Source organism: Colias eurytheme, chromosome 4 (assembly GCF_061535395.1).
Source record: "Colias eurytheme isolate Ceu_HAF_F1 chromosome 4, ilColEury1 Martin Lab GWU primary, whole genome shotgun sequence".
Taxonomy (NCBI): Eukaryota; Metazoa; Arthropoda; class Insecta; order Lepidoptera; family Pieridae; genus Colias; species Colias eurytheme.
In genome coordinates, this window is record NC_142983.1 from 5666010 (window position 1) to 5693951 (window position 27942).

Below are 27942 nucleotides of genomic sequence, written 5' to 3' on the forward strand. Positions count from 1 at the left end.
AACAATGCTGATTGCCGAGTGCTGACTGCGTCATGATGACAATGACAGTTAACATTCAGTGTTGCCAACTCCATTTTCGAAAAGCCAACAGCAAAAAAGCACTAGTTATTAATGGATAACCACATGGATAACACTCGCAGGCGTTTCCCCTTTTGCCGAGGTATAAGATTATTCGAATCGAAAAATCTTATGCTTTCATAAAAACTACTTGCGTAATCGATTACAAACACTCTTCGTATTCGTAAAACATCGAAAGGACGTCTGCGAGTGCTCCGCTAAAAATGCCGTCTTGTACTGTCAAGTCTTGCAGAAGCAATTCAAACATTTCGAATATTAAAAAAGATGGAATAACCTTTCATTTGTGTATATTTTTTTATTTTTTTAACGTACATTTCTAATTAAATGCAATTTCTAATAATCGTCGATGTATCGTTTAGCGATATGATCAAGACAAATAATCGAGTCATGTTTACTCGATCATTGATGCGGCCCAACGAGACTCTCATGGAAAGAAAATATACAAATTTAATCTTTATGATCTAAGTTATAAAGTTGAATTTAGAACGCGATATTGAATCCCACGAGACAACTTGAATGAAATACAAATTTAATCTTTATCAACTTAGGGATAGAGTTGAATTTAAAACCTCGTCGCTTAAAAGGTCGTAAATTTTTACGACTTTCGTGACACAAATTATTTTTGTTAATGTGTGATTGTGTTTCAATAGTGTGAGTTACCCTCCCCGCACCAAAATCAGCAGAAAGTTTAGTTAGAATATTTGCCAGCGTACTCCATCCATTACTAATTAATGATCTAAAATTTTCAGTCAAAAAGGGCGATAAACTGTGGCGCTACACGTCAAAAAAATCCTATAATAAGAACAAAAAAACTTTTATTCACTTTCTTCAATAGGAAATCGAATTTTACCAACTTGAACTAGAAACGATTTGTATCTTCCTTTGTAATTTCGTAGTTGAAGCAAGATTTATTCATACTTTCTAAGCTCGTCCGAATATATAACAACGAAATAAGCACGGGCAGACTCATTCGATTTCGTATTTTTTTTTTCATTACGTTCTTAAAAAGCACTAGATTGGGCAATAGGCACTAAAATTGAATTTTAAGCACTAATACATGAAAAAAGCACTAGATCTAGTGTCGAAAGTGTGTCGAAAGCACTAAGTTGGCAACACTGTTAACATTTGCGCCTACTTCACAGCACAGACTAATAATAATATACTACGTTCACAGATTAAAATTAATAAAGGCGGCACGTTACTGTAGATGAGACCTAGGAGTGAAATTTGGAGGGCATTACTGCGGACACTGGACAGACTGCGGATTACTCTCGCGCCCCTAGAACAGTTATTATTAAAATATCTTATTTTTTGAAGTAAAACTTCTTTATATAGTACGACATAAAAGAGATGAAATTAATTATTTTGGAACTAATTCGTTTTTCATTACCTGGCAACCCTGAATTGGCAATGTAGCTGTCAAGTTGAATAAAAATTTGTTGTTTTTTTCGTGAAGTGGAGAATTATTGAGATAAAATTGTTATTTAGAACAAGAAATTTAAATAAAAAAGGAGACATCATGAAAAAGGTTAAACGTAGCGGTGTCCGTGATGTGGTGTATAAAGTTTTTATTCGGTGTTTGTCCGAATTTCAAGCTGGAAATTTATTGAATGATTTGGAAAACGTTTACAAACGTACAGCAGAATATACCGGTGAGATTCCATTTATTTTTGCTCAGTACTACGTAAAATAGAATATTCCATTAGTGACGAGTGTTTAATGTATGTATGTATGGCGATTATTACGTTTTCGCAATTTAATTTGAGGTTATTTGTATGTAAACAAAAACTAGTTTTTATAGTGCGACCAGCACAATTTGAGTCAAGAAGTTATATCCAATCCAACCAGCCTCAAATAAAGTACCTAGTTTAGATTTAACTACATAGTATAGTGATAACTGTTTTCATACAGCTATATATCAATATTAATCAATCAAACCATAAGAAAAAAAATCATATTTACTGTATCATATTTACAGATACTGAAGATGCCCCGTACCCTCTTGCCAGTACTTCGAAACAGAGTGATGATCAGTCCTTTGAAGGAGTAGAATATTTAGATTTTGATGAATTATATTAATGTACAAAATTTATCTACAAAAAAAATAAAAATATGTGGTTTTCAAATCGCCTTGTTTTTTTCTACCCGACGGACCCAGAAAGAGTGTAATGTGTTTGAGCTGCATGTATGCTTGTTTGTTTGTATGTTTGATTCTATGTGCGCCTCTGCAGTCTAAGCACTTGACCGATTTTTATAAAATAACTAATTCCAAATACATTTAAGTAAAATTTGACCTAGGTAGGTCAATTAAAATACTAATGTATTTTTGTCTTAAATTTACACCATTGCTACAATGAAACAATTATAACGGTTTAAATCGCGGTATTTATTTTAGATTATATATAATATATAGATTTTTGGATTTTTATTCTATAGTATCAAGATCGCTTGCGTCGCAGTATCAGTGTTGCTATATGAGCGACGGTGGCGCCCTCATTTATTTTCATCTCTTTTGTGTCGCACTGTACATAAGAGCTCGAGCGTTGAGAGTCAAATTTCATTAGGTCGCGTCATGGCAATACCATCACGCCATGGACAAAGAAATTTCACTTCTGACTCGTGTGCACACACACACACACGCTCTTTTTTTAGTAAATCACGTAAATCAAAATTAATGTTGACAAATCCAAATAAATTTTTTACCATCTATGCTCTCTGTGACAAATAAAAAATTAATCCTTGACAGTTGACAATTTGCTTTTCGCTTGTCAATTTTTCAGTTGTCACTTGTCACATTTATCTGAAAATCTGAGCTGTGAAAGAAGTAAAGTTTATAGAGCCGCTATCTTTTCGTGTTTTTTTTAATATTGAAGGAATCCTATAAAGTAAATTATTTTTATTTACGTATAAGTGGACAAATTTTTTGTTAAGCAAGTTATTTGTAATTGTGTGTATTTTGTTTTTTACTGCTAAAAACAAAGTTGTCTATAATATGGAAGTGATACGTGTTTGTTAGTAAACATGAGTGCATTTAGAAATTTCTCTTTGAAATGGGAGGATATGTGTGGCCCTTTGGGCCTTCATATATGGAACGATACTACAAAGGACTTTGGGATATGTTTTCAAGAATTATTTTTACAAATACCCACTTATGGTCTACTAGCCATCATATCGGGTTATTACGTAGGCTACAGAAGGGACTGGGTGATACGAGAAAAACCACAAGAACGGGCTATAATGTTACGTAGTTTTGTAGTACTTGCCTTAATGTTGACTCCAATAGTGCAACTGTATATATATTTGACTACTAAAAACTTTATTTTGTACCCAATTGATTATTTTACGGCGGGTGCATCCTGCTTATCATGGCTTGTGCATTTTGGTTTTGTGCTAGCTCTAAAGCACCGTCTGGGCCAAAGTTCTCGTGGACCTTTGAGTATTCTATTGCTATGGAGTGCAGCGGTAATACTAAATATAATAGATTTACGAAGTACTTTTATTAATGGAGAGCCCCCAGCATACAGTATTGCAACCCTGTGCTGTCATGCACTGTACTTTTTAACTTTGTTACCTGCAAGTGACTCAAGTCCTACATTCTATTCACCATGGCTTGTAGGATCACAACATTCTCATGTAAGTATAAGTTATAACTTGTATTGTGTTGAACATTCTCAATTTTTTTTTTTTTTTTTTAATATTTAATGGCCTGGTTAACATTCTCAATCTTTATACCATTATTTACCTGTACCAAATTTTTAGAGTGAATATACTCCATTACTTCCACATATTGATGAAGGCATCTTAGGAACGGCAATGCAAGGAGCAAGTTGTTTTTCTAAACTTACATTTTCTTGGGTTGATCCTCTTTTAAAAAAAGGTACTTATCATATTCTATTATACTTATTTTATTTCCAAAAAAAAAAATTGGCCTTATCAACATTATATTTTTATACTTTTAAGGTACAGAGAATAAATTATATGATCTTGATGAACTACATGATATTCCTGCTACATACAGGTGTTCTTATGTTGGGGCTAGAATAGATAGAGCTCTTATTGGAAATGTAGACAATTTTCAGCAATTTGCAGAAGTACCTCATGAACCTTTCATAGGACCTGGGGGTAAGTTTATAGATCCTTTGTTCACAGCCAAAAATAAATCAAGTCTATGATCTGATCTGTGATGCCAAATTTATTTTCCCTCATTTAGTCATTTACACATATTTAAGGTTACGGTGCAACTGGTGAAACCAGGCCTCAAGTGTCAACACCTGTGACCCCTGTATCTAGAGTACTACTTCGGCCACTACGGCGACAAAATGTTTCCTTACTGAGAGCCCTTCATAAATGTTTTGCATTTCAATTCTATGGGATTGGTATACTGAAACTAGCGTTTGATATGGCTGGATTCGCTGGACCTATTCTTCTTAATAAATTGGTGAAATTTGTTGAAGATGAAAGTATTGATCAACATTATGGGTATGACTTTCCTTTTCTTATATTTATAATCTTACAGAATTTTGTTTAAGATTGCTAACAAATATTATTTGCTATATTTGTTTTAGATACATTTATGCTTCATTATTGTTGGCGTCGGCTTTAATTGCGGCATTTTGCAATGTACATTTTAATTGGCTGATGACAATCATTGGGATAAAAATGAGAGGTGCCATAGTCTCCACAATACTAAGAAAAACTCTAAGTGTGACATCTACAGAGCTCACAAATGCATTTAGTTTTGGGGAAATAACTAATTTCATGTCCACAGACACAGATAGGATTGTTAATTCTTGTCCAAGTTTCCATGCTTTGTGGAGTATACCGTTACAGGTAAATTTTTTAAACTAAATGTATGCCAATAGTAACTCAATGCTGAAAATTGAGAAATAAATGGAATAAAAAATATTAAAAAAATAACTATAAATATATAAAAAATTAGTATTTTTAAGGAAAGTTATATTAAATTATAATATGTATGTTTAATTTTTTCAAGTTTAAATATGGGTTTTTATTTCAGTTAGCTATAACTCTGTTTCTTCTATATGATCAAGTTGGTGTATCCTTCTTAGCTGGTGTTGCATTTTCTATAATTCTCATACCTATAAATAAGGTGATTGCAAACAAAATTGGTAAATTAAGCACAGAAATGATGAAACACAAAGATACGCGTGTGAATTTGATTTGCGATATGATAAGAGGAATTAGAGCCGTAAAAGCTCATGTTTGGGAGGACTATTTTATAGACAGAGTATCAGGTGAGACTCATTTAAACTTGTTTTTGTGAGAAAAATTATACCAAAAGAATAATTTTTTATGTTTCTGTCAAAATATTTTTTTTTTACATCTCGCGATATCTTATGAAATCCAAATTTTTCTCCCCCTTTTAAATAAATAAATAAAAAAAATTGTGTGCTATTTTATAAGTTCCGTCAGTTTTTTCGTTTTAATTACATTTAGATTAGGATGAACATAATTTCAATATATATTTTTTAGACGCTCGTACTGAAGAACTTCGATATTTACGCGGTCGAAAGTACTTAGATGCTATATGCGTTGTACTTTGGGCGACAACCCCGGTATTAGTTGCAGCATTGACGCTGGGCACGCACGCACTTCGAGGTCAACCCCTTGATGCGCCTACTGTACGTAATAATTATTGCTATTTAATTATAGAAAAAAATGTTGTGTGGTTTTATGAAACCACGGTAAAAGTGAAACTGTTCGAACGGTTCCGAACACTGCTTTGTGTAGCGCATGTCGCGTGTCGGTCGGCTGCCGAGTAGGTATACCTACTCGGCAGCCGCGATACACGCGACATGCGCTACACAGACCAAAAAGTTTGAGACGATGTAATAAAAGTTTCACTTTAAAAAAATGATTACTGTTTATTATAAATTCAATTCCTACAGATTTTCAAACCTCTCATCAGTAAGAAGTGATTTTTTTAACCTCCTGGGGCCTGCGGTCATATATATATTACATAAACAATAAAAAAATATTTCAACGCCATCTTTTGCGTATATGCGGGAATAATACCTCAAATCGATGTAGTGGTATGTCATCCACTATACTAAACGGTTTTTGGTTTTATAAGTGACAGTGATTTGAAGTATTCTCATTTCGAAGTTGACGGTGGCTGTGCGACGACAAACACGTGGTCAGTAATCTTACATTTCTAGTGGAACCATTCGTATATTGCAGGATATCTTTGTATATCTAATGATAATAGATATTATTTCTGCAACCGCAATAGTTATTTTGTAAGATAAATCTAAAACTTGTGAAAAATATGAATGTTTTCTTCTATGTCATACTGGTAAGACATTTGGTCTCAATTCTTGCCAAATTGGTATTGGTTACTAGGGCCCCATGTATTACCTATATGACATTCTTTAGTTTATGTTACAGATTTTATTATTATTTTCAAGGATTATAAGATACTGAGATCTACCAACACCTGGATGAGTCAAATATTGACCTATATGATGGACCTATGGAGTTTCTTGCCGGTTCTTTTCCATAGATACTGCTTTCCGAATCGGTGGTAAATGTTAATACTGTTGTGACGATTCCAAATTGCTTTTAGAAGAAGTCTTATTGAATAAATAAATGTTTGAGATGAAGATAATCCCCCAAATGATACAGATGAAGCCGCCCAAATACCAGAAAATGATTCTTCTTCCATTCGTCCAATGAGTATGAGTCATTTCAGAACAGAATCGTCGCTATGTATGTCATCTTCAGTTGTTGGCAGACCATCTCGGAGACGCACATGACGTGGACCAAGCATAAGAGGAGGCTGACCGAGAGGATGGATAAGAAATAAGACCTAGAGGTGGACGTGACAATATAAATACAACGCCGCGCCGGTGCAAAATACTCGAACTGGTCATTTCTCACCCTTATAAATACCTATCTTTGAACCAAGGTACAAAAAATAGACACAGAACAATGGATAGAATAATAAATATTTAGATTCAAGTTTAAAAATATATAATAACTAAAAAAACATGTAGTTTTTCTTCATTTTCATAAACTTATTACACTTGGAACTGGGACCCCCTGTAATATATACATGACATAAAGAAAATCCAAGTTTTCCACGAAAGATTTTTTTTACCATTTTTTTTAATATCTATAATTGCATTAGAACAGATACAGCTAATTTTTATTAAAAAAGAAAGAGAAAAAAATCCTGGGTCTCAGGAGGTTAATACTGTCTTTATTTCATTATAATTCTAGTTCAATCAGAGCAGCGCCAGAGAAAGCAGCTAGTATTTGATGTTTTGATTGTTGAGATAACGAAGTCGATCTGAACTTTGATAATTACCTAAGATTTAATTTTAGATAATCCAACTGGTTTAGCATATCTTTGATTCAATTATATTTACGTGTTTGGCGACCCGCGACGTTATTAATTTATTCAATATACAAGCAGCATAAATATAAAGTTACCTACAATAAAATGGGTTATGATGAATATTTTGCTGTGGATATATAAATAACAATTTTAACCAAGATAAAAAAGAATCTGTTACTAGTTACGTACGTAATAATTGTTATTATGACGTATTAGTTAAAAAGTAATGACTCACTTATAGGGATTCCCCTTTTTATAAAACGATAGGTTTGACTAAATGAATCACTGATAACGAGTCTAACTAACGAGTTTACTTCAATTCAACATTGTAATAATTATGTTTAAATATCAACATCTTTCGCGTAATTTTAAAAATAAAGTAATAAATAAATAAAGTAATAAAAATACACAGACAGAGACACCTACTTTGTTTTATACTGTGTAGTGAAAGACAAATGAATTATATAAATAACTTCAATGACTGTTTATAAGCCACATGTTGTAAACAGAAGGCACATTCAAACAATATTCAATTACATAATGCAATTAGAAGAAAACAGCATGTATATCGCTATAGGCAGCGCTTATATCCTATTTTGCCAATTACCTTGTTGTTAAAAATTCAAATAAATGTTTATTATTCGTATTTATAATTTTACATTTCTATTATCAGGTATTTACAACTGTCGCCTTAATCAATATGTTAATTGCGCCTCTTAATGCTTTTCCTTGGGTTCTAAATGGACTTACTGAAGCATGGGTATCCATAAAGCGCATTCAAAAACTTCTTGATGTAAGTATCTCTTTGTATGCTTTGATATCACATAGAATGGTCTGTACATTTCCAAACAACCTTTATTCAATTTTAGCTAAATGACATGGATCCTGAGCTGTATTATGGTAGACTCAATAAAAATTGCGACGAAGATAAAGTAATAATATTCAAAAACGCTACCTTTAAGTGGATTAAAGCATCAAAGCGAAGAAAGTTACAAACAAAACCGAAGAAAAATAAGGGGAAATCTAAGAAGAAGTTGTCCAAACGTATTGCGCAAAGGAGAGATTCGGTTTCATCAACCGATCTTATTACAGAGGAGATGTTTATGTTAAAGGATATTTCCTTAGAAATAGGTCAAGAGGAATTTGTGGGTATAGCCGGACCAGTTGCGAGTGGAAAGACATCACTGTTGCTTGCTATCATGGGTGATATGGTCAAATGTAATGGCGAGATACAAGTTCCGGATAACTTGAACAGTAAGTTTTTCTTTATTAACCACTAGCTTCCGCCCGCGACTCCGTCCACGCGGAAAAATTAAGATTTATTTATTTCTACGTATTTTTCCGGGATAAAAAGTATCCTATTTTATGCCCAGGATAATAAGGTATATGTAATTATACCAAGTTTCATCGAAATCGAACCGTTAGTTTTTACGTGATGCCTTCACATACAGACAGACAGACAGACAAAAATTTTTTTAATCACATATTTGGGTTTGGTATCGATCCAGTAACACCCCCTGCTATTTATTTTTTCAATATTTTCAATGTACAGAATTGACCCTTCTACAGATTTATTATATGTATAGATTTTAAGTGGTTTCCAATTTGTGATTATCCTTTTTTGTTAATAAAATATTTGTACATTTAGTCTATTTTACAAAGCCAAGTTGTATCTAGGTAGATTTAAAAAAAAATTAACACATGTGAATATTAGATAAACATGAATAATAAACTTTTATCAATAAATAAAAAAGAATTCTGCTCAGTAAAACACCCTCGTCTAGACTAGTAAAATCAAACCTAGGCTAACAATAATCCGCATTTACTTACTATAAGCGGCTTACGTGTACGTAATATTGTTAGGTCGATATTTTCCTAACTTTGTTTATACTTTCACGAGTTTTGTAAACAAATTTAAATATTATTTTCATCACATATTGTCCACGTTTTGGTCGAAATATGAGATGTGATATTAGTCAGTTCAATAAAGAAACGAATCTTCAATGGCGGCCAAAGCTGACTTTGACAGATGGTAGGATCAGCAAAAAAGAAAATAAAAATAACGTAAATTGATAATTATTTTATTAATTATTTCAAATTGTTTGTTGGCAAACTTTTTTGTTATTGTATTTGTGTATTTATATGAATTATCATATTTACGTATACAGAATGTAATAAAATCCCCATAATACTTGTAATATGCCCATAAAACTGAACAACTTTTCCCAAAGAACATATTTTGTCAAATTCCAATAAAACATTATTTACTTTCGCAAATGCATAATTGTCATTGTAAAATTATGATAAAATCTATTATAGGGAAAATCAAATACATTTTAGTGATTTTATTTTTCCATTTTTTTTTTGCATACCGTACGGCCGTGTGTGAGCGAGAGGGAATGATAAGCGCCGCCATTGAAGATTCGTTTCTTTAAAGAACTGATTAATAAATACTCAAATTTTCAAAATTGTTCACCTACCCTCCCATTAATAGGCAAACTTTTATGTTACAAAAATTAATACAAATACGATTTATATAAATTTTAAAGAATAATTTTGATTGTATTCGCTAGTAAGTTAGTGATTTAGGCTTCAATGTTCAACATTATCCACCTACCCTCATTTTTACCAAAATATAATTTGCAATAACTAGGTTTCGGTTACGCGTCCCAACAACCGTGGATGGTCCGCGGCACGATCCGCGACAACATCCTGTTCGGGAAGCCGTACGACGAGACCAAGTTCCGCGCGGTCGTGGATGCGTGCGCGCTCACAGGTAATACAGCATTATGCATATGGGATTTACCCACTTTATATCAGTTACACATTCTTTCGATTGTTTGGCTGCAATTAGATTTAATGGGGTTGCATGCGATTGTTGTGTTGTGTATTTTATAATGCATGAACGTTGAACACGTTTATAATTAGGTTTCATAATCATATGTACATACATACCATTATCTAGTATCTAGTTCACTAAAAATATTTTTATGTCGTTGTCCAAAATATGATGCTTATTTTTTCAAAATTGATTTAACAATTTCCTGAACATGAGAATTTAACGTCCAGGGTCAGATGGAAAGAAGAATGGAATATTTTTATGTTAATTTAAAAACAAATGAGGATTTTCACTAGCTATTTCACTTGATATTTCGAAAGAAGGATTAAATTCTCCTAATTCATTCGTAGAGGATCTAAATCAGCTGGGATGGAACGCGTACGTTGGCGAAGGGGGTTGCACGTTGAGCGGCGGGCAGCGGGCTCGCATCGCTCTAGCGCGAGCGGTCTATCAGGACAAACGAGGTATGTATACTGAATTACTGACGTTAGACAATTATGATCTCAACGCCTCTAAATATTTTTAACTTATTTGTTATTTTTAACACTTTAACAATTATTATTATAATAATTTTGGTAGAGTCAAGGCCAAATAGATTAATGTAGCCTTTTCGAAGTAAATTAAAATAAATTAAGTGTTCAAATTCTTATATATAGTTATTATTTAATACAAAAAAAATTTTTTTTAATAAACTTTCAGCACAAAAACTGACAAATTGTCAGCACGTAAACATCTCATACACCTACTTTTCTACTTTTTTAAACCTTTCGATAAATTTATTTAATCACGTGGATAAATAAAAATGCTAATGTTACTGTCTGTAATTACCATTATCATAATGTTTAATAATGTATTTTTCTTTTGTATTATGAAATCGTACAACTAAGATCATGAGCGGTACCTAGAAAAATGTCTGTTAAACACCGTGCATGTCGGGTAATTCAATCTTCTAGGGTTCAAGCTTACGTTTCTATGTAATCCTTTAAGTTGTGTTTATCGATTCGTTTGTTTTATGTTTGTTCACACGAATGTTTTGTTTACTTGAATAATCTTCCCGATTGGCATTCGATTTTGATTTGAATCATTTTATGCAGAGTTAAATGTTAATAAAAATTAATATAATATTCTAAATAGTTTTAACGCCTAAATTATTGAACAATAGATTATATATTGATTATAATATTTATTTATAAATCGATATTTTAAAGGTACCTATGTACATAATGATTTTCAGTGTATCTCTTGGATGACGTTCTATCGGGCTTAGATTCCACAGTGGCTCAGCACATAATGCAGAAATGCATTCTGGGCCTATTACGTCACACCGCGCGTATACTCGTGACCCACTCGCCGCGACATCTTGCGCGCACGCAACGGGTTGTTCTGCTCGAGGACGGACGCGTGCGTGCTGCCGGTAAATATATGAATATCATTACTTTATAGATATATTTTAGGCGAAAAATTTTGATTGTTTGTTAATCTCAAAAAGTACAGGAACGTTTTTCCACAAGTAGAAGATGTAATTTCTGCAGGGCATTAGCCAGCTGCAAAAAATAATATTAATCAGTCATCGTTGATTCGGTATTAAATTAATAATCACGCATTAATAATTATAGAATTATTTAGTCTCATCAAATATTTTGAAAGAAAACTCAATTATACTCATCACATAAAATAATCACACAGGTTCCCCGGAAACAGTATTAAATGAAATAGAGGAATTCTTACCAAGTGAGACAGAATCTATAGGGGAGGAATCGCCCCCGCCAGCTGAGATCCTACCTAAAGAGATAGAAGATGACAATGTTAGCAGAAACAGCTTAGAAAATGATGTAAGAACATATTGTGTATTCTTTATACTTTTAACCTTAGATTAAGGATTGGTCTCCGCGCGCGCGCTACGACTAGATACCGCCCCACCTAAAAACAATAGCTCTGTGAGTGCGGCAGCCGGCAACTCATTTCTGTAGTGTGTTTTAGGCAATTTGTAAAGACGCTAGTGTGTGTGAAGAATTGGGCTGCCAGCTACATAAATTTTACCTCATAAATGGGAAATCTGGCATCTTGGAAAGAAGTTTGAAAAATATTTTTTTCATCCTGACCTGGCCGGGAATCGAATCCATGAACATGTGACTCAAATCCACTTGCGACGCTACTATACTATAGTCACAAAGGTTGTTTAAAAGTAAAAAAGCGGAATAAAAAAAAAAAAAACATATTATATGAGTCAGTTAAACATGGTTAAACAGAAATAAATTATTGTATTATACTTTTTTATACATGTGTTAGTATTGAAAAAAAAAAGTTCAAATTATTGCTAAAATATTTCCTCAACCACGTGTATTTTTTTGGATATGCAATACGGCAACACTGAATGGCGTCGTATTTTCGTAGAAAAATTTTTCGAAGTAAAGGAGAAATTTCGAATAATACGATACTTAGTGATGGTACGTGATCCCAGTGTCTTTTATATTTTTTGTTGTATTATTTTTAAATAGTTTTATGACACAAATAGGCATTTTACTTCAGATTTTGTTCAAAATCTTTATAAATTATCGGTTCACCCTCTCCACACAATGCTTGTGACACGACTGGCTTGGGTACGCCGAATTCGGCTTACTATAAGTTGCCGCATTTTTCAAGTACGCCGGCGGTATCTAGTCGTAGCGCGCGCGCGGAGACCAATCCATAATCTAAGCTTTTAACATTTTTTCTTAGATATCACATTAGTATTTATTTTAAATCTTGCATATCTATTGCAGGAGACAATGTCAATAGGAACAGTAGGATGGTGGGTGATCGGAATGTATCTGCGATCGGTCGGATCGTTCCTCGTGCTCTGCATCATCATATCCCTCATATTGATGCAACTGTCCCAAAACTTCACATTCCTCTGGCTGACATTCTGGATCAAGGACAGAACGAAAAATTCGACTACATTAGAGATTGACAACTTTCACGAAAACACTACAGCGTTGGATCATGGTTTTAATGCTGTAGACCAGTTTGTTCACACATTACTCAACGTGTCATTATCAGTTATACACAATTTGGATGGTCATGATAATTTAACTAATACTGTGAAGAAAATGCCACTGGAACAGCAACCCTTAACTCTACCTTTGATGTCGTACACCGATAATTATTATTTGATGATGTACTTCGCATTGGCGGGAATTAACTTAGTGTTCACAGTGATGAGGGCGTTCCTCTTTGCGTATGGAGGTGTGAAGGCGGCATCAAAAATACATAAAGCTCTTTTGGAAATTATAGTCAAGGTATTTGAGATTATTGTTTATATGGATTGATATATTGCATGATAAATATATATATTTTTCTTTTTATATCCTACCGCATTATTTGAAACCAGAAATTAATGTTATTCAATGTTTTAGGCAAATGTAAAATTCTTCGATGTCACCCCAACAGGACGCATAATAAATAGATTTTCTTCAGATACATACACAGTGGATGATTCCTTGCCATTTATATTGAACATTTTCTTAGCACAAGTATTTGCACTAATAGGTACGTATAGTATTATGCTAATATGCTAATAAATAATATTAAGAAAAATATGTTAATTTACAAAATCATTGTATATTTTAGGTGCAATAGCAGTTACTATTTACGGTCTCCCGTGGTTGTTTGTTGGGATTATACCTATGTCCATTATTTATTACAGGTAAGAAGATTCTAATCATATTTTTTTTTATCATCATTTACTACTCACTACACTACTCACTACGGCACTTCACTTTAGATTTAGCACAAATAATAATATAACAGCGAGATTTTTTTGTTATGTCAAGCAATTAACTGCTTAAGATTTAAAAGCCGCTAATAGATCAAAGAGCATTACGACGTTAGGATAGTTATTAGCTGTTATATGTTACACAGTGCAGAATAACAATAATAACATTATTTTTTATTTAGATTACAGGGACGTTATAGAATTACATCTCGCCAGTTAAAACGTCTTCAAAGCGTCGCCTTGTCTCCGGTGTATGTACACTTTAACGATACTTTAGAAGGTGAGATTTATCTGTCTGTGTTTTAGATTATCATTTTTAAAAAGTGTATTGCACGCCTCATAAGCGAAGCGTTGAGGTGGGTACTACTGCCACTTCGCGCAAAACATCTGATTTTTCAAACTTAAAATGTCTTTATGTATCATACATTGCACTTGTAAGATAATACATACACACACATATTAAGAAAAAACACTATTTTTAACATTCATGATATTTTTGATGTCATTTTTGTTATTTAAACTAGTTAAAAAACAGTTTAAAAAAGTTCTGTCTTGGACGTCCGTGTGTCTGTATGTGCGGAGGATTTTCTTGTTAACACGATAGCGACCGAAATACTTTACTAATCGAGTCTTTTTTTTCTCTTACGCTTGAGTATGCTCAGGAATAGAACCCTTTCATTTTTCAGGGTCTGATTCGATGTGGTTTAATTGTTATTAAATAAACAAAAATAATAATTAATAAATAATTATTAAAAAAAATTATGAGGCGTGCACTTTTGGATTTTCCAAATTATTTGTTTTTATTGAAGGATCAATTGCTGACAAGCAAACATTTTTTTTTCGATCATTTTAAAATTTCTGATTTTTCAAATTCTATAACCAGCTTAGCTGGAACAAATCATAATATCGATAATTAAATTTAGTGAATTCGCTGACTCTATGTAACAGTTAAAATAAATTACGGATCTTGATTTAGTCTTCTCTTTTAGTTTAAATTCGTTATAGGTTTGTGATTTTTAAACGTTAACATGAAACCACGAAAATAAATTCGTTACCAAAAAAAATTGGTTGTAAAATCGGTTTACTGACGATAGTTGAACGTGACAACGTCCGATTGTGCTTCTTTGTCGCTGCCGTGTTCCGCACTCTCGCTTGCAATTCAAGCCTTACATGGAACGCCTCAGAGCGAGGTAACGCCGCATGAGTCATGTTTTTTCGTGCGTGCAGCCGGCGCTATCTTATTATAAGACGTTGTCACGTCAATATGTTTGGTGCAGGTCAGACGTGCGTGCGCGGGCTGGGCGCGGGCGAGGCGTGGTGCTCGCGCGGCGAGGAGCTGGTGGAGCGCTGGCAGCGCGCGGCGCTGTGCGGCGGCGCGGCGGCGCAGTGGCTCGCGCTGCGCCTGCAGGCCGCCGCCGCCGCCGCGCTCGCCGCCGCCGCGCTGCTCGCCGTGCTGCAGCGCGCCACGCATGCCGCCAATCCAGGTGAATATGCACCTTTTGTTTAGGTAATATGGTCGCTTTTTGTATGGTGGAGGTCATGCTGCAGTGCGCCACGCATGCCGCTAACCCGGGTGAATGTGCTCGTTTTGTTAAGGTGATACGGTCGCTTTTTGTATAACCGTCCTGTAGCGGGCTTCCCATTCGACAAACTCGGGTAAATGTATACTTTATGAAATACGGTTGCTTTTTGTATCACTGTGGCCCGGATTTAAGGCGCAGGGCGCATCTTATAATTTAGAAAACATGATCGCTTCTTGTATGGCAATGGCCGTGATGCATCAAGCCATTCTAAAATATTTAACTTTCGTTGGGTGAGGTTGATGTTTTACTCGAAGTTTATAATTAGGTTGCTAGTGGTTGGTAACTTTTTCCGTAGTTTTAAGGTTATTTGGCATCGATACATAAATTTTCAATATTTTTAATTTGTCAAACTTTTCAAAATACATATTTAAACACTTCATTCACCTTCATATTCCTTTTACAGGTTTGGTTGGTCTAGCTATATCATATGCCTTATCCATGACGTCGATGCTCGGTGCTGTATTGAATTCGTTCACCGAAACAGAACGGGAAATGATCGCTGTGGAGCGTCTCGCAGAATATATTCGACAAGTTGGTTCCTTATTTATATCATTATTTGATATTCCATTTAGGCATGTCACTGTAATTTTCTTTCCATATTGTAGGTAAAATGTGAAGAAATAGATGGAGATCACCCGCCGTATGGCTGGCCATCACATGGAGTTATAAGTTTTGAAGATGTCTATTTGAACTACAGGTGAGATTGCGTTTTATAAAAAAAGTAATGAAAAGGCATTATCATAATATGAGATTTTGTTAATCCGTAAATGTTCTATGATGATATCAGATTTATAGTCTCAGATACCAATATTAAAAAAGGCCAGCCCCCCTAGACAAGTGACTTTCTATTAGCGTAAAGTTCAATAGAATAGATTATGAATGTATGAGATTGACGTTTGATTACGACGACGACGACGATTGATTACGTCAATCTCATACATTCATAATCTATTCTATTGAACTTTACGCTAATAGAAAGCCACTTGTCTAGGGGGGCAGATAGACTTACGGCGTAACGCGTGACGTAACAAAGTATAACAATAGCCTTGAATAAAAAATAGTAGACAAGTTTCACAGCTAGTGCGTCACTCCGCGCCACACGATACGCGTTAGAAGAGAGAGGCAATGTTTATGCAAATATCGTGTGTTGCTTTTTGATCTAAAATCTAAATTGTACATTGTTGCCTAGTAGCAAGAATCGTTATTGAATTGAAACTTTAGCTTAACAAAAATTTAGTGTAACATTTTTACGCTACGCCGTACGCGTGACATTTTTGCGTTACGCCATACTCGTGACATTTTTAAGGTCATAAAGAAGTTTCACTTCTAACGTGTGTACTCTAGTACACGCATACATTTTTTCTATTAATTATTGCGCTGTGGTGCTTCTGCGTTTTTTTTATTCTATGGTATAAGTCACAATCAAAAGAATATTCAATTTATCACAGCGAGAACGGTAGCAACGCGAGCGGAGCGCTTCGCGGCGTTACGTTCTCCAGCCACCCGGGCGAGCGGCTCGGCGTGGTGGGCCGCACGGGCGCGGGCAAGAGCTCGCTGCTGCGCGCGCTGCTGCGCCTCGCGCCCTGCTGCGGCGGCCGCGTGCTGATCGACGACGTGGATGTGGCGTCGCTGCACCTGCACTCGCTGAGGTACACGTGCCTGTACACACCCGCCCGACCCAACCACGTGTTATATTCTATTAGGCATGTCCACGTAATATGATTGCAAGACGAGTACTTGCATCTTGCGTGGAAACAATCGAAACTGTGTCCACGGACCGGCAACGTCGCGTCAGCGGATCATCATGCGTCATTCGTCGTCGTGCGGTCGTCAAGCGGCCGTAGAAATTTTGTAGTTGTTTTAAGAATAGAAAGAAGATATAAGTAAGAGAGAAATAAACTGACTAAATGTACATTGACTGAAAAAACAATATATTTAACACAGTACATCATATTAAAGCTGTATGTAAAATATAATAAATATTTTTATCTCTCCAGGTCGCGCATTGGTATAATTCCACAAGAGCCGTTCATATTTTCGGGTACCATTCGCGAGAACATCGATCCCTTGCAACAGTACTTGGATGAGGAAGTATGGCGCGCGCTAGATGCGTGCAGTGCTACGGAACTAGTTATGGCCAAAGGCGGACTTGGTTCTTACGCAGATAACCTGTCTAGAGGACACAAACAACTCCTGTGCTTAGTGAGAGCGTTGCTTCAACGTGCTAAGGTATGTTAAAATACGAAAGTCTGACATACACACTAGAAAAAATCATATGTAACAATTTACTAATACATCCGCTAAATTACCCATTCTTAAATCTATGAAAATCAAATATATTAATACCAATAATTCCTTTGGGAAAATGTGGAGATTTATAACTTGTGTAATTCAAAGAAGGGGCAAAACATTTAAAAATGTTATTTTCCCTTTAAATTATATTCATCATTAAAAATAAAACATTAATCAACATAAATTAATTACAGATACTCCTCGTAGACGAAGCTACCGCGAACCTCGATCAAGAAACAGAGAGAGTTATTCTAGACACAATCCGCTGTTCGTTCGTCGGCAGTACAGTGCTGTTTGTAGCCCATAGACTTACCGGTGTTCTAGAAAGTTCTAGAGTTTTAGTTCTCTCTGCGGGACAAGTGGTTGAACTGCGGGATCCAGATGACGCTCTATCGGATCCTACGTCGTATCTCTATAAGCTAGTACATCCGGATGAACATATGTAACCTGTGTATGAAGGTGATTTTATTTCGTATCAATTACCATGTGAGTCATTTTTTCGTTTGATTCAGAAAAATAAGTAGTGAATAATCTATCCGAGAACAGAAATTTAAAATTATTTTTTGAATTTAGGCTAAAAATGTAAAAGACACTGTATGCATTTACCTACTACACAAACATTAAGAATAACACTTATAATAAGCAAAGATTTTGTATTATAAAAATGTATACTAGTTTGTTAGTATTATTCGTCAATTAACCAACTCTTACAATAATTTTTGCGTAAAATATTGTGTAAACGTAATTAAAAATCGACAGTGTACCGTTCCCAGTTCTGCGATAGATTTATGACATTCTCAGTGATAGTAGCTTATTAAATAAATATTAAGTGTTGATTTATAGAAAGCTAATAATGACAAATAAAGGTTTTTGAAGTCACTACTTACCAGTATTTGAAGTCACGGAACTGAATAAACTATATGAAGCAATACGCAATCGATTTGCTGGCGTGATTTATTATGTATAAAAAGGAAAATTCGCAGCATGTTTTAATTAGAATTAGATATTTGAAATGTTTTATGCCTTCCATCGGTTTTACGCAAAAGTGATCTTTTTTGAGACTAACTTTTTGTTAAGTACTGAAGTTATTTTGTGATATAGATGATTATAATTATGCTTGTGCTTGTAATACAAAGATGAAAGTACATTGTAAGAAAAGTTTGTTAAATTTGTTTGTAAATGATTATTTCTATCGATAATTTGCCTGATGTTTATAATGTAATATGATTTTATAGTACTAACAATAATATATCTTCATAATAATAATTATTATTGCACGAAAATATTTCATAAACTACCACTTTGTATATTTTTACTGTTATGTTCTTACATATAAAGGCTGAAACAGTAGGCTGAAACCAAATGTAAGTATTAAGAATTGAGTTTAAACTTGAAAAAATATTTAAATAGAGCTTAGGGTATAAAAAATGAACATTCCATATTTAATCCAACTGTTTTATTCAAAGATGATAAAACAATGGTGACCCTAGTCACTAGATTAAGAAAACTTGCCAACTTGCGCTATTTAAATATTTTTTTCTGATTTAATTGCACCTACTTAATGTTATAGTCTTATGATTTTTACATTTATTTCATTCAAAATATACTAATCAGCTGTTCTTAGAGATTTTAAATAAAACATACTATTTCTATACCGAAAAGATAGTGTTCATCATTATGTATAAAAGTAATTAATAGATATTGTTATTAGAAAAGATAATTATAAAATCGAAATTTGTGATAAAAATAATAGGTATATTTTTAAAAATGAATAAAATACTGAATTGAAGAAGTGCTTTATATTTCATTTACATGTTTCGGTCTTCTGGCTTTTTGTACGGATAATCAATATAATCAAATATGTCTTCTTCCGATGTAATTGGAACGCTCTCGCCCGGTATGCCTATTATAGAAATAAAGGAATATTATTAATTAATAAAAAAAATAATAGATAGATAAATAAATGACACAGTACTGAAAACATTTAGTTACCAGTGCTTCCAATGGGTCTCAGAGAGTATTCGTTTAGTGTGAATCCCTTTTCTAAAGCATGGGCACGCATTTGTTTGTTAAAAACATCGCTTCCAGTAAAATAGAGCACTGCACAGAAATACTGTTCGTGTGGAATGAGCCTTATATCTAAACGTCTTGCTGGATGTTGAGGCGACAATCTACACACGCCCTTTAAAAAAAAATGAGCGTTATAAGAACAATTATTATCTAATCTGTGATTGAGCTCTCTATACAGTAAATCATTATAATAATTATAATATTACCATAAATTTTGTATCTCCTTTTGAAATTGTGTCAATTACAAGCCCTTGTAAAGCGTCTGTAACCTTATTTAGTAAAATTTCGCCTTGTTTCTTTGAGTTTTGCGTTTTGAGTGATGGATGTGTTAAAAGCGCATCAATATCACCACTCTCTAATTTGCCTCGTCTGTTAACAAATATATATTTTTCTTATTAAATATACTTACTTAAGTAGTTACTTAATAAAGGTTTTTATTTTTTTTAACCTTTCTCTTAAATCACACTTTCTTTCTTAATCAAAGATTGAAGAATGCATAGGATCGGAAATGTTTCTTCTTCCTTTAAAGACTTATCGCTTTTTATGCAAATTGGAACAAAGATAAAACTTGAGAAGGCATAGGATAGGATATACCGGAAATGAAACGGGATCATGACCTATGCTGGTTTTCCCTTGAGTACGCTTGCGAAGCTTCGGGCGGAAAGGTAGCTTTTTATTTTTATAACATTTTTTAAATAATTAGGTAGGCGTTTTACCGCGTTTTCCATATATGTATAACTTAATGGATAAATTGGTATAAAATTTGGTAAGTATACCTATAACTTCCGCATATTGTTATTCTGAAGTTTGGATCAAAATCAGAAATTATCTTTTTCATTTTTATTTCAACTTCTTGAATTTCGGCACGCGGTATCTTCTTTTCAAAATCATCAAAAAATCTGAAATAAGAACGAATAATATCGTTTTATTAATTTTATATTAAAATAAATATGTAAGTATATAAATTATACAAAGAGGGTATCAGTAAGGTATATTTTAAACAATTTCATATTAATAATTAACATACTTTAGACCAATAAGTTGATGATGTGTCAATTTATCCTTTTGTTTTTGTAAATCTTCTATGGTTTTAATTCCACTTCGGACTAGTTCTGCAGCTTTGACTGGACCTATACCAGAAACTCGAGTAAGTAAACTTATAGCTTGAGCATTTTCATCGTTGTGTATATTTTCGAGCTTTTTTAATTTTCCTGTATGTAAAAACTCATCAATTTTCTTCGCAATTTTTTCTCCGATGCCGTTTAATTTTTTTGCTTCATCGCCCGATTGAATTCGTTTTTCATGCGTTGCAAGAACACTAGCCGCTTTTCTATATGCGTTGTATTTGTGTATATTTCGACTCACATTTTTCTCGTATTCTGCTAGCTCTGACAAAAATTCGCAAAAATCTGCATTTAAATTATTAGAGTTCGATGGTGCTTTCCGCTTACTCATTTTAACACAATGTATTTAACGAAAACAATGTAATCAAATTATACTGAAGAAAACCTGCAATACAGAAAATCGTTGTTATTCATATTCACATATTCGCAGAATAAATTCGGATTATTTAAAATAGATATATTTGAACTTAAATAAATTTGGCGCGAAATGCGATTTAATGTTGGCAATATTGTATTGAAAGTGTCATTCAAATACTTTACTTGTTTTGACGGATACAGAAATAGAACGTAAATTTGACAAGTTGATAAACGCAAAATGTCAAAGACATTGAGTATTTTTATTTCGAGGTTGTTTTTAAATTGTTATTTCAGAAACATTTTACGATAAAACAGCAAAATTAATGTTATAACAATGTGTATAAGTGATCAACCAAATAGATTTACGATAAATTGAAAAGTGGGCTACCTGTAAATAGTCATCAGCGTCATGGATAACGTAACGGAGAAACTTTTCCAATGTTTTGGTCATAAGAAATTCAAAAGTGAGCTGCAGGAGAGAGCTGTGAGAGCTATTGCCCGAGGTAACTATTAAAATTTTGTGTCAATAATAACAATTTTCTAAAAATACGATTAATGTTTGTCATATACTCCGAAGTTGTTTCTGTACCAAAACAGTGCTGCCAATCTTTAAAAATACTATTTAAGGCTGATTATGCATGAACCGTATTTATAATAAAGCTGGTTTACAATACTATACTAATTATTTCGTATAAGAGTCACAATCAACATCTTAAAATATTTTTAAATGTTTGTTTTAGGTGTTCATGATGTATATGTTTCTATGCCAACTGGTTCTGGTAAATCTCTTTGTTTTCAATTACCTGCAATGTTACAAGACAATAAAGTAGCAATAGTTTTCTCCCCATTACTTGCCCTGATCAAAGATCAGATAGATCACTTGACTAGATTGAAAATTCCAGCTGAATCTATCAATTCAAAAATGACAACTAAAGATAGAGAGAGAGTCTTGAATGATCTGCGTGCTATGAAACCTAACACTAGGTTTTTGTATGTAACTCCAGAACAAGCAGCTACTGGAACATTCAAATCACTGATAGAACATCTAGTCAAGTATAAAAAAGTTTCATACATAGTAGTAGATGAAGCTCACTGTGTGAGCGAATGGGGTCATGATTTCCGACCGGATTATTTAAAATTGGGTAATTTGAGAGAAAAATTTAAAACTATTCCTTGGGTCGCTCTCACTGCCACAGCTAGTGCAGAAGTCACTAAAGACATAATGGAAAATCTAAAGTTGTTACACCCAGTTGCACAATTCAAAACACCAAGTTTTCGTCGAAATTTGTTCTATGATGTTGTGTATCAGAATTGTATTGAGGATGAAATTACTGATCTTGCTGAGTTTTTGAAGAAATGCTTGAAGGATGAAGACAATGTTAAGCCAGTAAGTATAACTTAATCGGATACCTAAATGTTTTGTTTATTAACAACTATATAGTAAGTATATAAAGATTAAAGGCCAAATTTTTCAATCCTTGGTTAAAATTTATCTGTCCAATAAATTATTTCACGAACATTTTAAAATGTCACCTGTAAACTGTCAAATACGGACAATTAGAATACATTTTTGAAATGGTAGTTTAATACAGTTTAATACATTATTCGATGATTAAGTTTTAACCAAGGATTGAAAAATCAGCCCTTAGTATAGTTATTTACACAGGACTGAATATCTTTGTATTTTTTCAGAAAGACAGAAATGCTGCTATAGTTTATTGCAGAACTCGTGAACAAACTGAAGACATAGCTAGAATGCTAAGTGGCAAAGGAATGAAGGCTTTGGCTTATCATGGAGGTATAAATATTGTATTGTTTAATATTTTATATATGTACTTTTGAAAACATTAGTCTCAAAATAAATTGGAAATTTTTCAAAATTTGTGATAATCTATATTTATACTAATAATATTATAAAGAGGAAAGGTTTGTATGTATCTATGTATGGTTTTCAGGCATTAACTACTGAACCGATTATAATGAAATTTAGCACACATATAGAGGATAACTTGGATTAACATATAGTATAGGTTTTATCCCGGAAATACCACGGGAATGGGAACTATGCGGGTTTTCTGACGCGGGCGAAAAGCTAGTTTTCCTATAAATTTGCTAGTTGCAAAATATACACATTGCATTATGCAAGATTTGTCTAACTGTGTCATGATAAAAATAATAGAATTTATTCTCCTTATGTTTTTATGTTTCGTTACTATATATTCATATTATTATAGCAGCAATTTCATATTATTATACACAAATTTTAGGGCTCAAAGGGTCAGAAAGGGTTTCAGTACAAGAACAATGGTTTAATGGAGAATTCCCATGTGTGTGTGCTACAGTATCATTTGGTATGGGTGTGGATAAAGCAACCGTCCGAGCTGTTGTTCACTGGGGCTTACCACAAAACGTTGCGGCTTATTATCAAGTTAGTATTGTACAATTTTACATATAGTTTTGTGTTGTATTGATAACACTATCATAAAACAGCATGTTGCTTTCACATACTAAATATGTTCAGGTGAACTTCAATACATATATTTCTTGTTAATCTATTCTATGATGTATTGATCTAATGTCTTTAACTAAGTTTTAGATATTGTATGATATTCTAATTTATTTAAATTTATTTTATCAATTTTAGGAATCTGGCAGGGCTGGTAGAGATGGTAAGCCCGCATTCTGTAGAATATACTACTGTCGAAGTGAACGAAATGCCGTTGATTTTTTGCTGAAATCTGAAATAGCGCGCGCAAAAACTCCGGAGCAGAAACAACGCTGCAAAAATTCATATAAGAGTTTCGAGATTATGGTGAAATACTGTGAAGATGTTGGGTAATTTCTCATTTATAATTACATATTATTTACTCATTATTATCTGTACAGTTTCACTGTCGGTAAATTTTTTTATGTTGTATTGGGCTTGTGTGTAATACAAGCGCAACACAAAATTCTGCTTCTATAAGTATAATTTTGCTGGTTCCTTACCAATTTGATACTAATAAGTAGTCTGATACTTTTTAATGACTAGATAAGCTTGCTTTGATCGGTAATTGGTTCCACCAGGTGCCGGCACAAAACGTTCGCCGATTACTTCGGCGAAGAGATCCCCCGTTGCGCGGGGCGGTGTGACGCATGTGCTGACGCAAGGGCTGTGCAACGCAAGCTTGAACAGCACATGCGTCGTGCTATGAGCGCAACATTGCACCGCGCGGGGTTCGTGGCGCAGGATGACTCGTCTGATCTGTATGGACAGGGACGGGACGGGCAGAAGAGGTAAGCTAATGACTTAAGTATATACATTTCGTTAGTGAAGAACTTCCAAGGTATTTTGGTGTGGTAGTACCTCGGTGCAATGCGTGTATTGATGTGCGAGCTATGCAAGCTTGAACAACACATGCGTCGTGCTATGAGCGCCACGCTGCACCGCGCGGGGTTCGTGGCGCAGGATGACTCGTCTGATCTGTATGGACAGGGATGGGACGGGCAGAAGAGGTAAGATAGGATGACATGTTGGATGTATACGGGGAAGAGACGGGATGGTTCAAACTGTTGATGAGTGAAGAGTTTCCAAATTTATTAAAATAATAACAAAATTTGTTGTATGTTTTCTTTAGAGAAATAGAATCTTACTATGGTGACGGCGGTGACGACTCCGATGGAGAAAGCAGCAGACGTAGAGTTGCAGAAGAAACGAGATCTCTTATTATGAAAGAATTTGCTCAACGAAAGAAAAGCATTGAGAAAGACAGGAAGCCACATGATGAAACAGAATCTGCAAAACACTCAAAATGTAAAGCTGCAGATAGTACAAGCACAAAGGTAATCAATATTTTTTTTTTAATTTTCAAGTTCCAAAGACAGAGCCGTTCCTATTTACATGTTTTGAGAAAAACAATTTTTTCCTGCGTCTGTTAAAGCCGTAAAGTGCCTTCACTATTTCTTTACTTAACACATCTTTTAAATGACACTTAAATCTATTGTTTTCAGGTAAATGGCCTAATAGTGGCTACTAGAGAGAACTATCTCTCTCTATTAAATAATGCGTTAAGTGAGAATTTGACAGCATTAAAGGGTGTTGACGAACCGACACGAACATTATCTAAGAATGATGTAGAACAGTGTGCAATCGAATTGGAGTATGAAGCGTTTTCTAACAGTACTGTCATAAGCTTGTATCGGCGGGCTTTAACTAAATTGGTATGATTTTACTTAATATATGACGCAAAACAATTTAATGTAATAAATAATTTATAAAAATGTTCTCGATATTATTTCGTAGCTTACATGTTATATTATGTATTCTTGGTCTTGTTTATGACGGCATATAATGTTTTAGATTTCGAACGTGAAAGCATCAAAAGATCAATTGTATCCATATCTCAAAGATTTTGAACCAAAGAAGAAAGAAACACTGGCTGAATTTGTCAAAGAATTTGAGAAGAAAAAGCGGGACGAAAAGGCGCATGGTTTCATAACAGCAGCTCAATTAGAAAGTGGTCTGTGTTTCTAATAAGTTTGTAATTTCATTAGTTGGCAGTTTCCTAACGATAAGCTTAATAGTTAACATTGTTTTTTATTTAAAATTTCAGGACAAATTGAGGTGAAAAATGAAGCAAGGGAACTATCAAAAGCTGATAAAGAAACAAAAAGAAAAGCGAATTCTTTCAAAAAAGATCCGCTTACTCAAACCAAGCTGAAAAATTTCTTCACTCCTAAATCATCACAAGAATCTCCTGACTTAACTTCAAGCAACAGTGAAGATGAATGTGGTCTTGTAATTGATGAAAACATAAAACCAGATACCTTTGACTCTACACTTAAACTTGATAATATTGACGATAATTCACTGGATAGTGATGATAACGATTGTACTTTAAAAATTGACGAAAATCCAACTGCTGGTGAATCTCCTAAAAGAAAATCTAGCAAAAGAGAATCTAAAACCTTTGTTATAAATATAACTTTGCAAGGAGTTCCAAGTAAAAGCACAAATAAGGATACGGATAATGTTGATGAAACTAGCAAAAGCAATGATGAAACTAAACCAATATCCCCCAAAAAAGGGCTTGTTCCGTCAAAAAGAAAAATAAAAGCGCTATTTGGCGAATCAGATGATAGTGATTTTGAATTAGATTCGCATAAACACAAAAAACCTAAGCATGGAAAAGATAAACACAAAGAAAAACACAAACATAAACATAAGGACGAAAAATCGAAACATTCGCGACATCGTAGCAAATCTGATTCTGATAAGAAAGATAGGAAACGATCTTCAAGTAGAACTAATTCAGAGAAAGAGTTAATTATTGATGAAATTCCTGTTGCAAATACTCCAGAAAACATACGCCATGATCAAAAATCGTCAGTAGACAAAATTGAGAAAACGGTTGATCAAGACACGACACTGGAGCTCAGTGTATGTGATAAAACAAATAAAGATACTCAAAAAAGTAAAGAAGATAGTGAAACGGATTTGACAAATGTTAATATGGAGCAATGTGAGAAAATAGATTTAGATGATAAATCTCTGAGTGAAGCATACAGATTAAGTGTTGAGGCTGACAAAGTTTTAAAAGAATTGCAACAGTTTGCAGAAATGAAGCCCGAGCCTGAAATTAAAGTGGAGGTTAAAAAAGAGGCAGAGACAGTAAAAGAGTCCAATGAGCCTGATTCACAAATAACTGTGAGTTCCTCACAAAGCTCTTCCGTTAAACACAAGTCTAAGCACAGAAGCAAGTCACATACAGATAATGTGGATGTTACAGAAAAGCCAAAATTAAGCCAGCCAGATAAAGATAAGCACGTTTCTGAAGTATTAACTAAAGCTCACAGGAAAGAAAAAGAAGTCAATCACAAATCTGAAATATCCAAGAAACATCACAAATATGATAAAGAACATAAAAAAAGAATAGATATAACTGTAAAACCCGAAAGAAAGCATAAAGAAGTGAAAAAACCGAAAAGCGAAAAAGTCGATGTAGCGGGATTAGTTGTTAAGTTATTGATGCCTTATTATAAGAAGAAGAAAATTAATAACAGAGACTTATTTAAAGTCACTGCTAGACATATCGTTCATCAACTTCTTGCTATTCAAGTTACAGGTAATTTTTTCTTTCAATATTAGTAATCAGCAAATAAGTGAATTCAATTTTTTTCTTTTTATTTTAATTACTAAAATATATTCTATTTATATTCCAGAGGAAGCTGCTATCAACATGCTATTAAAGAAAGCTTTCAGCAAGGATATTACGATAGAAAGTGAAAGTGATTTAAATACTAAATTAACGTTAAGCAATATGAAGTTTGATAATTAAAATAATTATTAGTGTTAATGTTAAGAATTATTTATACATAATTATTCTTGTATGTCGTTTAATAATAATTACATTTAAAGTGTTAGACGTGTGTTTTATTTAATAACCACCTTTCATCAAATTATACTAGTACAAATTTTATGTTTAATACTTAAGTACATTAAACCA

General features: G+C 33.7%; 3 protein-coding genes across 3 annotated transcripts; 2 read left to right on the forward strand and 1 right to left on the reverse strand.

The window, feature by feature from the left end:
* The first annotated feature begins 2885 nt into the window (after positions 1–2885).
* Positions 2886–19809, forward strand: LOC149908969 (ATP-binding cassette sub-family C member 10). The gene is made up of 23 exons (XM_090120542.1): positions 2886–3711; positions 3838–3955; positions 4039–4200; positions 4308–4557; positions 4644–4908; positions 5096–5333; positions 5572–5720; positions 8112–8231; positions 8308–8692; positions 10092–10214; positions 10628–10741; positions 11512–11691; positions 11964–12109; positions 13040–13555; positions 13673–13805; positions 13887–13962; positions 14214–14311; positions 15309–15515; positions 16018–16145; positions 16220–16311; positions 17063–17263; positions 17612–17843; positions 18101–19809. The coding sequence occupies exons 1-23, from the start codon at positions 3100–3102 to the stop codon at positions 18350–18352; spliced, it is 4797 nt and encodes a 1598-aa protein (XP_089976668.1). The 5' UTR covers positions 2886–3099; the 3' UTR covers positions 18353–19809.
* LOC149908970 (DNA polymerase beta-like) lies at positions 19692–21978 on the reverse strand. The gene is made up of 6 exons (XM_090120545.1): positions 21846–21978; positions 21004–21485; positions 20753–20875; positions 20183–20345; positions 19899–20088; positions 19692–19809 (listed from the first exon to the last, which is right to left on the reverse strand). Exons 2-6 carry the CDS (start codon positions 21429–21431, stop codon positions 19715–19717), a joined length of 999 nt encoding a protein of 332 aa, XP_089976671.1. The 5' UTR covers positions 21432–21485; positions 21846–21978; the 3' UTR covers positions 19692–19714.
* On the forward strand, positions 21822–27859 carry LOC149908971 (uncharacterized). Its single transcript, XM_090120543.1, has 11 exons — positions 21822–21960; positions 22198–22844; positions 23150–23255; positions 23725–23885; positions 24102–24292; positions 24524–24733; positions 25075–25279; positions 25448–25657; positions 25797–25956; positions 26050–27561; positions 27659–27859. Exons 1-11 carry the CDS (start codon positions 21867–21869, stop codon positions 27772–27774), a joined length of 3612 nt encoding a protein of 1203 aa, XP_089976669.1. The 5' UTR covers positions 21822–21866; the 3' UTR covers positions 27775–27859.
* Positions 27860–27942: the final 83 nt, after the last annotated feature.

What these genes read in the sequence shown, in the direction of transcription:
- LOC149908971 (XM_090120543.1), top strand. Translation starts at nt 21,867, where the DNA reads ATGGATAACGTAACGGAGAAACTTTTCCAATGTTTTGGTCATAAGAAA. An exon ending in GGCTTTGGCTTATCATGGAG is followed by an intron (nt 23,256 to 23,724) that starts GTATAAATATTG and finishes CACAAATTTTAG; the next exon opens with GGCTCAAAGGGTCAGAAAGG. An exon ending in GGCGGGCTTTAACTAAATTG is followed by an intron (nt 25,658 to 25,796) that starts GTATGATTTTAC and finishes ATAATGTTTTAG; the next exon opens with ATTTCGAACGTGAAAGCATC.
- LOC149908969 (XM_090120542.1), top strand. Translation starts at nt 3,100, where the DNA reads ATGAGTGCATTTAGAAATTTCTCTTTGAAATGGGAGGATATGTGTGGC. An exon ending in AACCCCTTGATGCGCCTACT is followed by an intron (nt 5,721 to 8,111) that starts GTACGTAATAAT and finishes TTCTATTATCAG; the next exon opens with GTATTTACAACTGTCGCCTT. An exon ending in CACGCATGCCGCCAATCCAG is followed by an intron (nt 15,516 to 16,017) that starts GTGAATATGCAC and finishes TTCCTTTTACAG; the next exon opens with GTTTGGTTGGTCTAGCTATA.
- LOC149908970 (XM_090120545.1), bottom strand. Translation starts at nt 21,431, where the DNA reads ATGAGTAAGCGGAAAGCACCATCGAACTCTAATAATTTAAATGCAGAT. An exon ending in AAGGAGATACAAAATTTATG is followed by an intron (nt 20,089 to 20,182) that starts GTAATATTATAA and finishes TTTTTTTTAAAG; the next exon opens with GGCGTGTGTAGATTGTCGCC. An exon ending in GAGACCCATTGGAAGCACTG is followed by an intron (nt 19,810 to 19,898) that starts GTAACTAAATGT and finishes TTTCTATAATAG; the next exon opens with GCATACCGGGCGAGAGCGTT.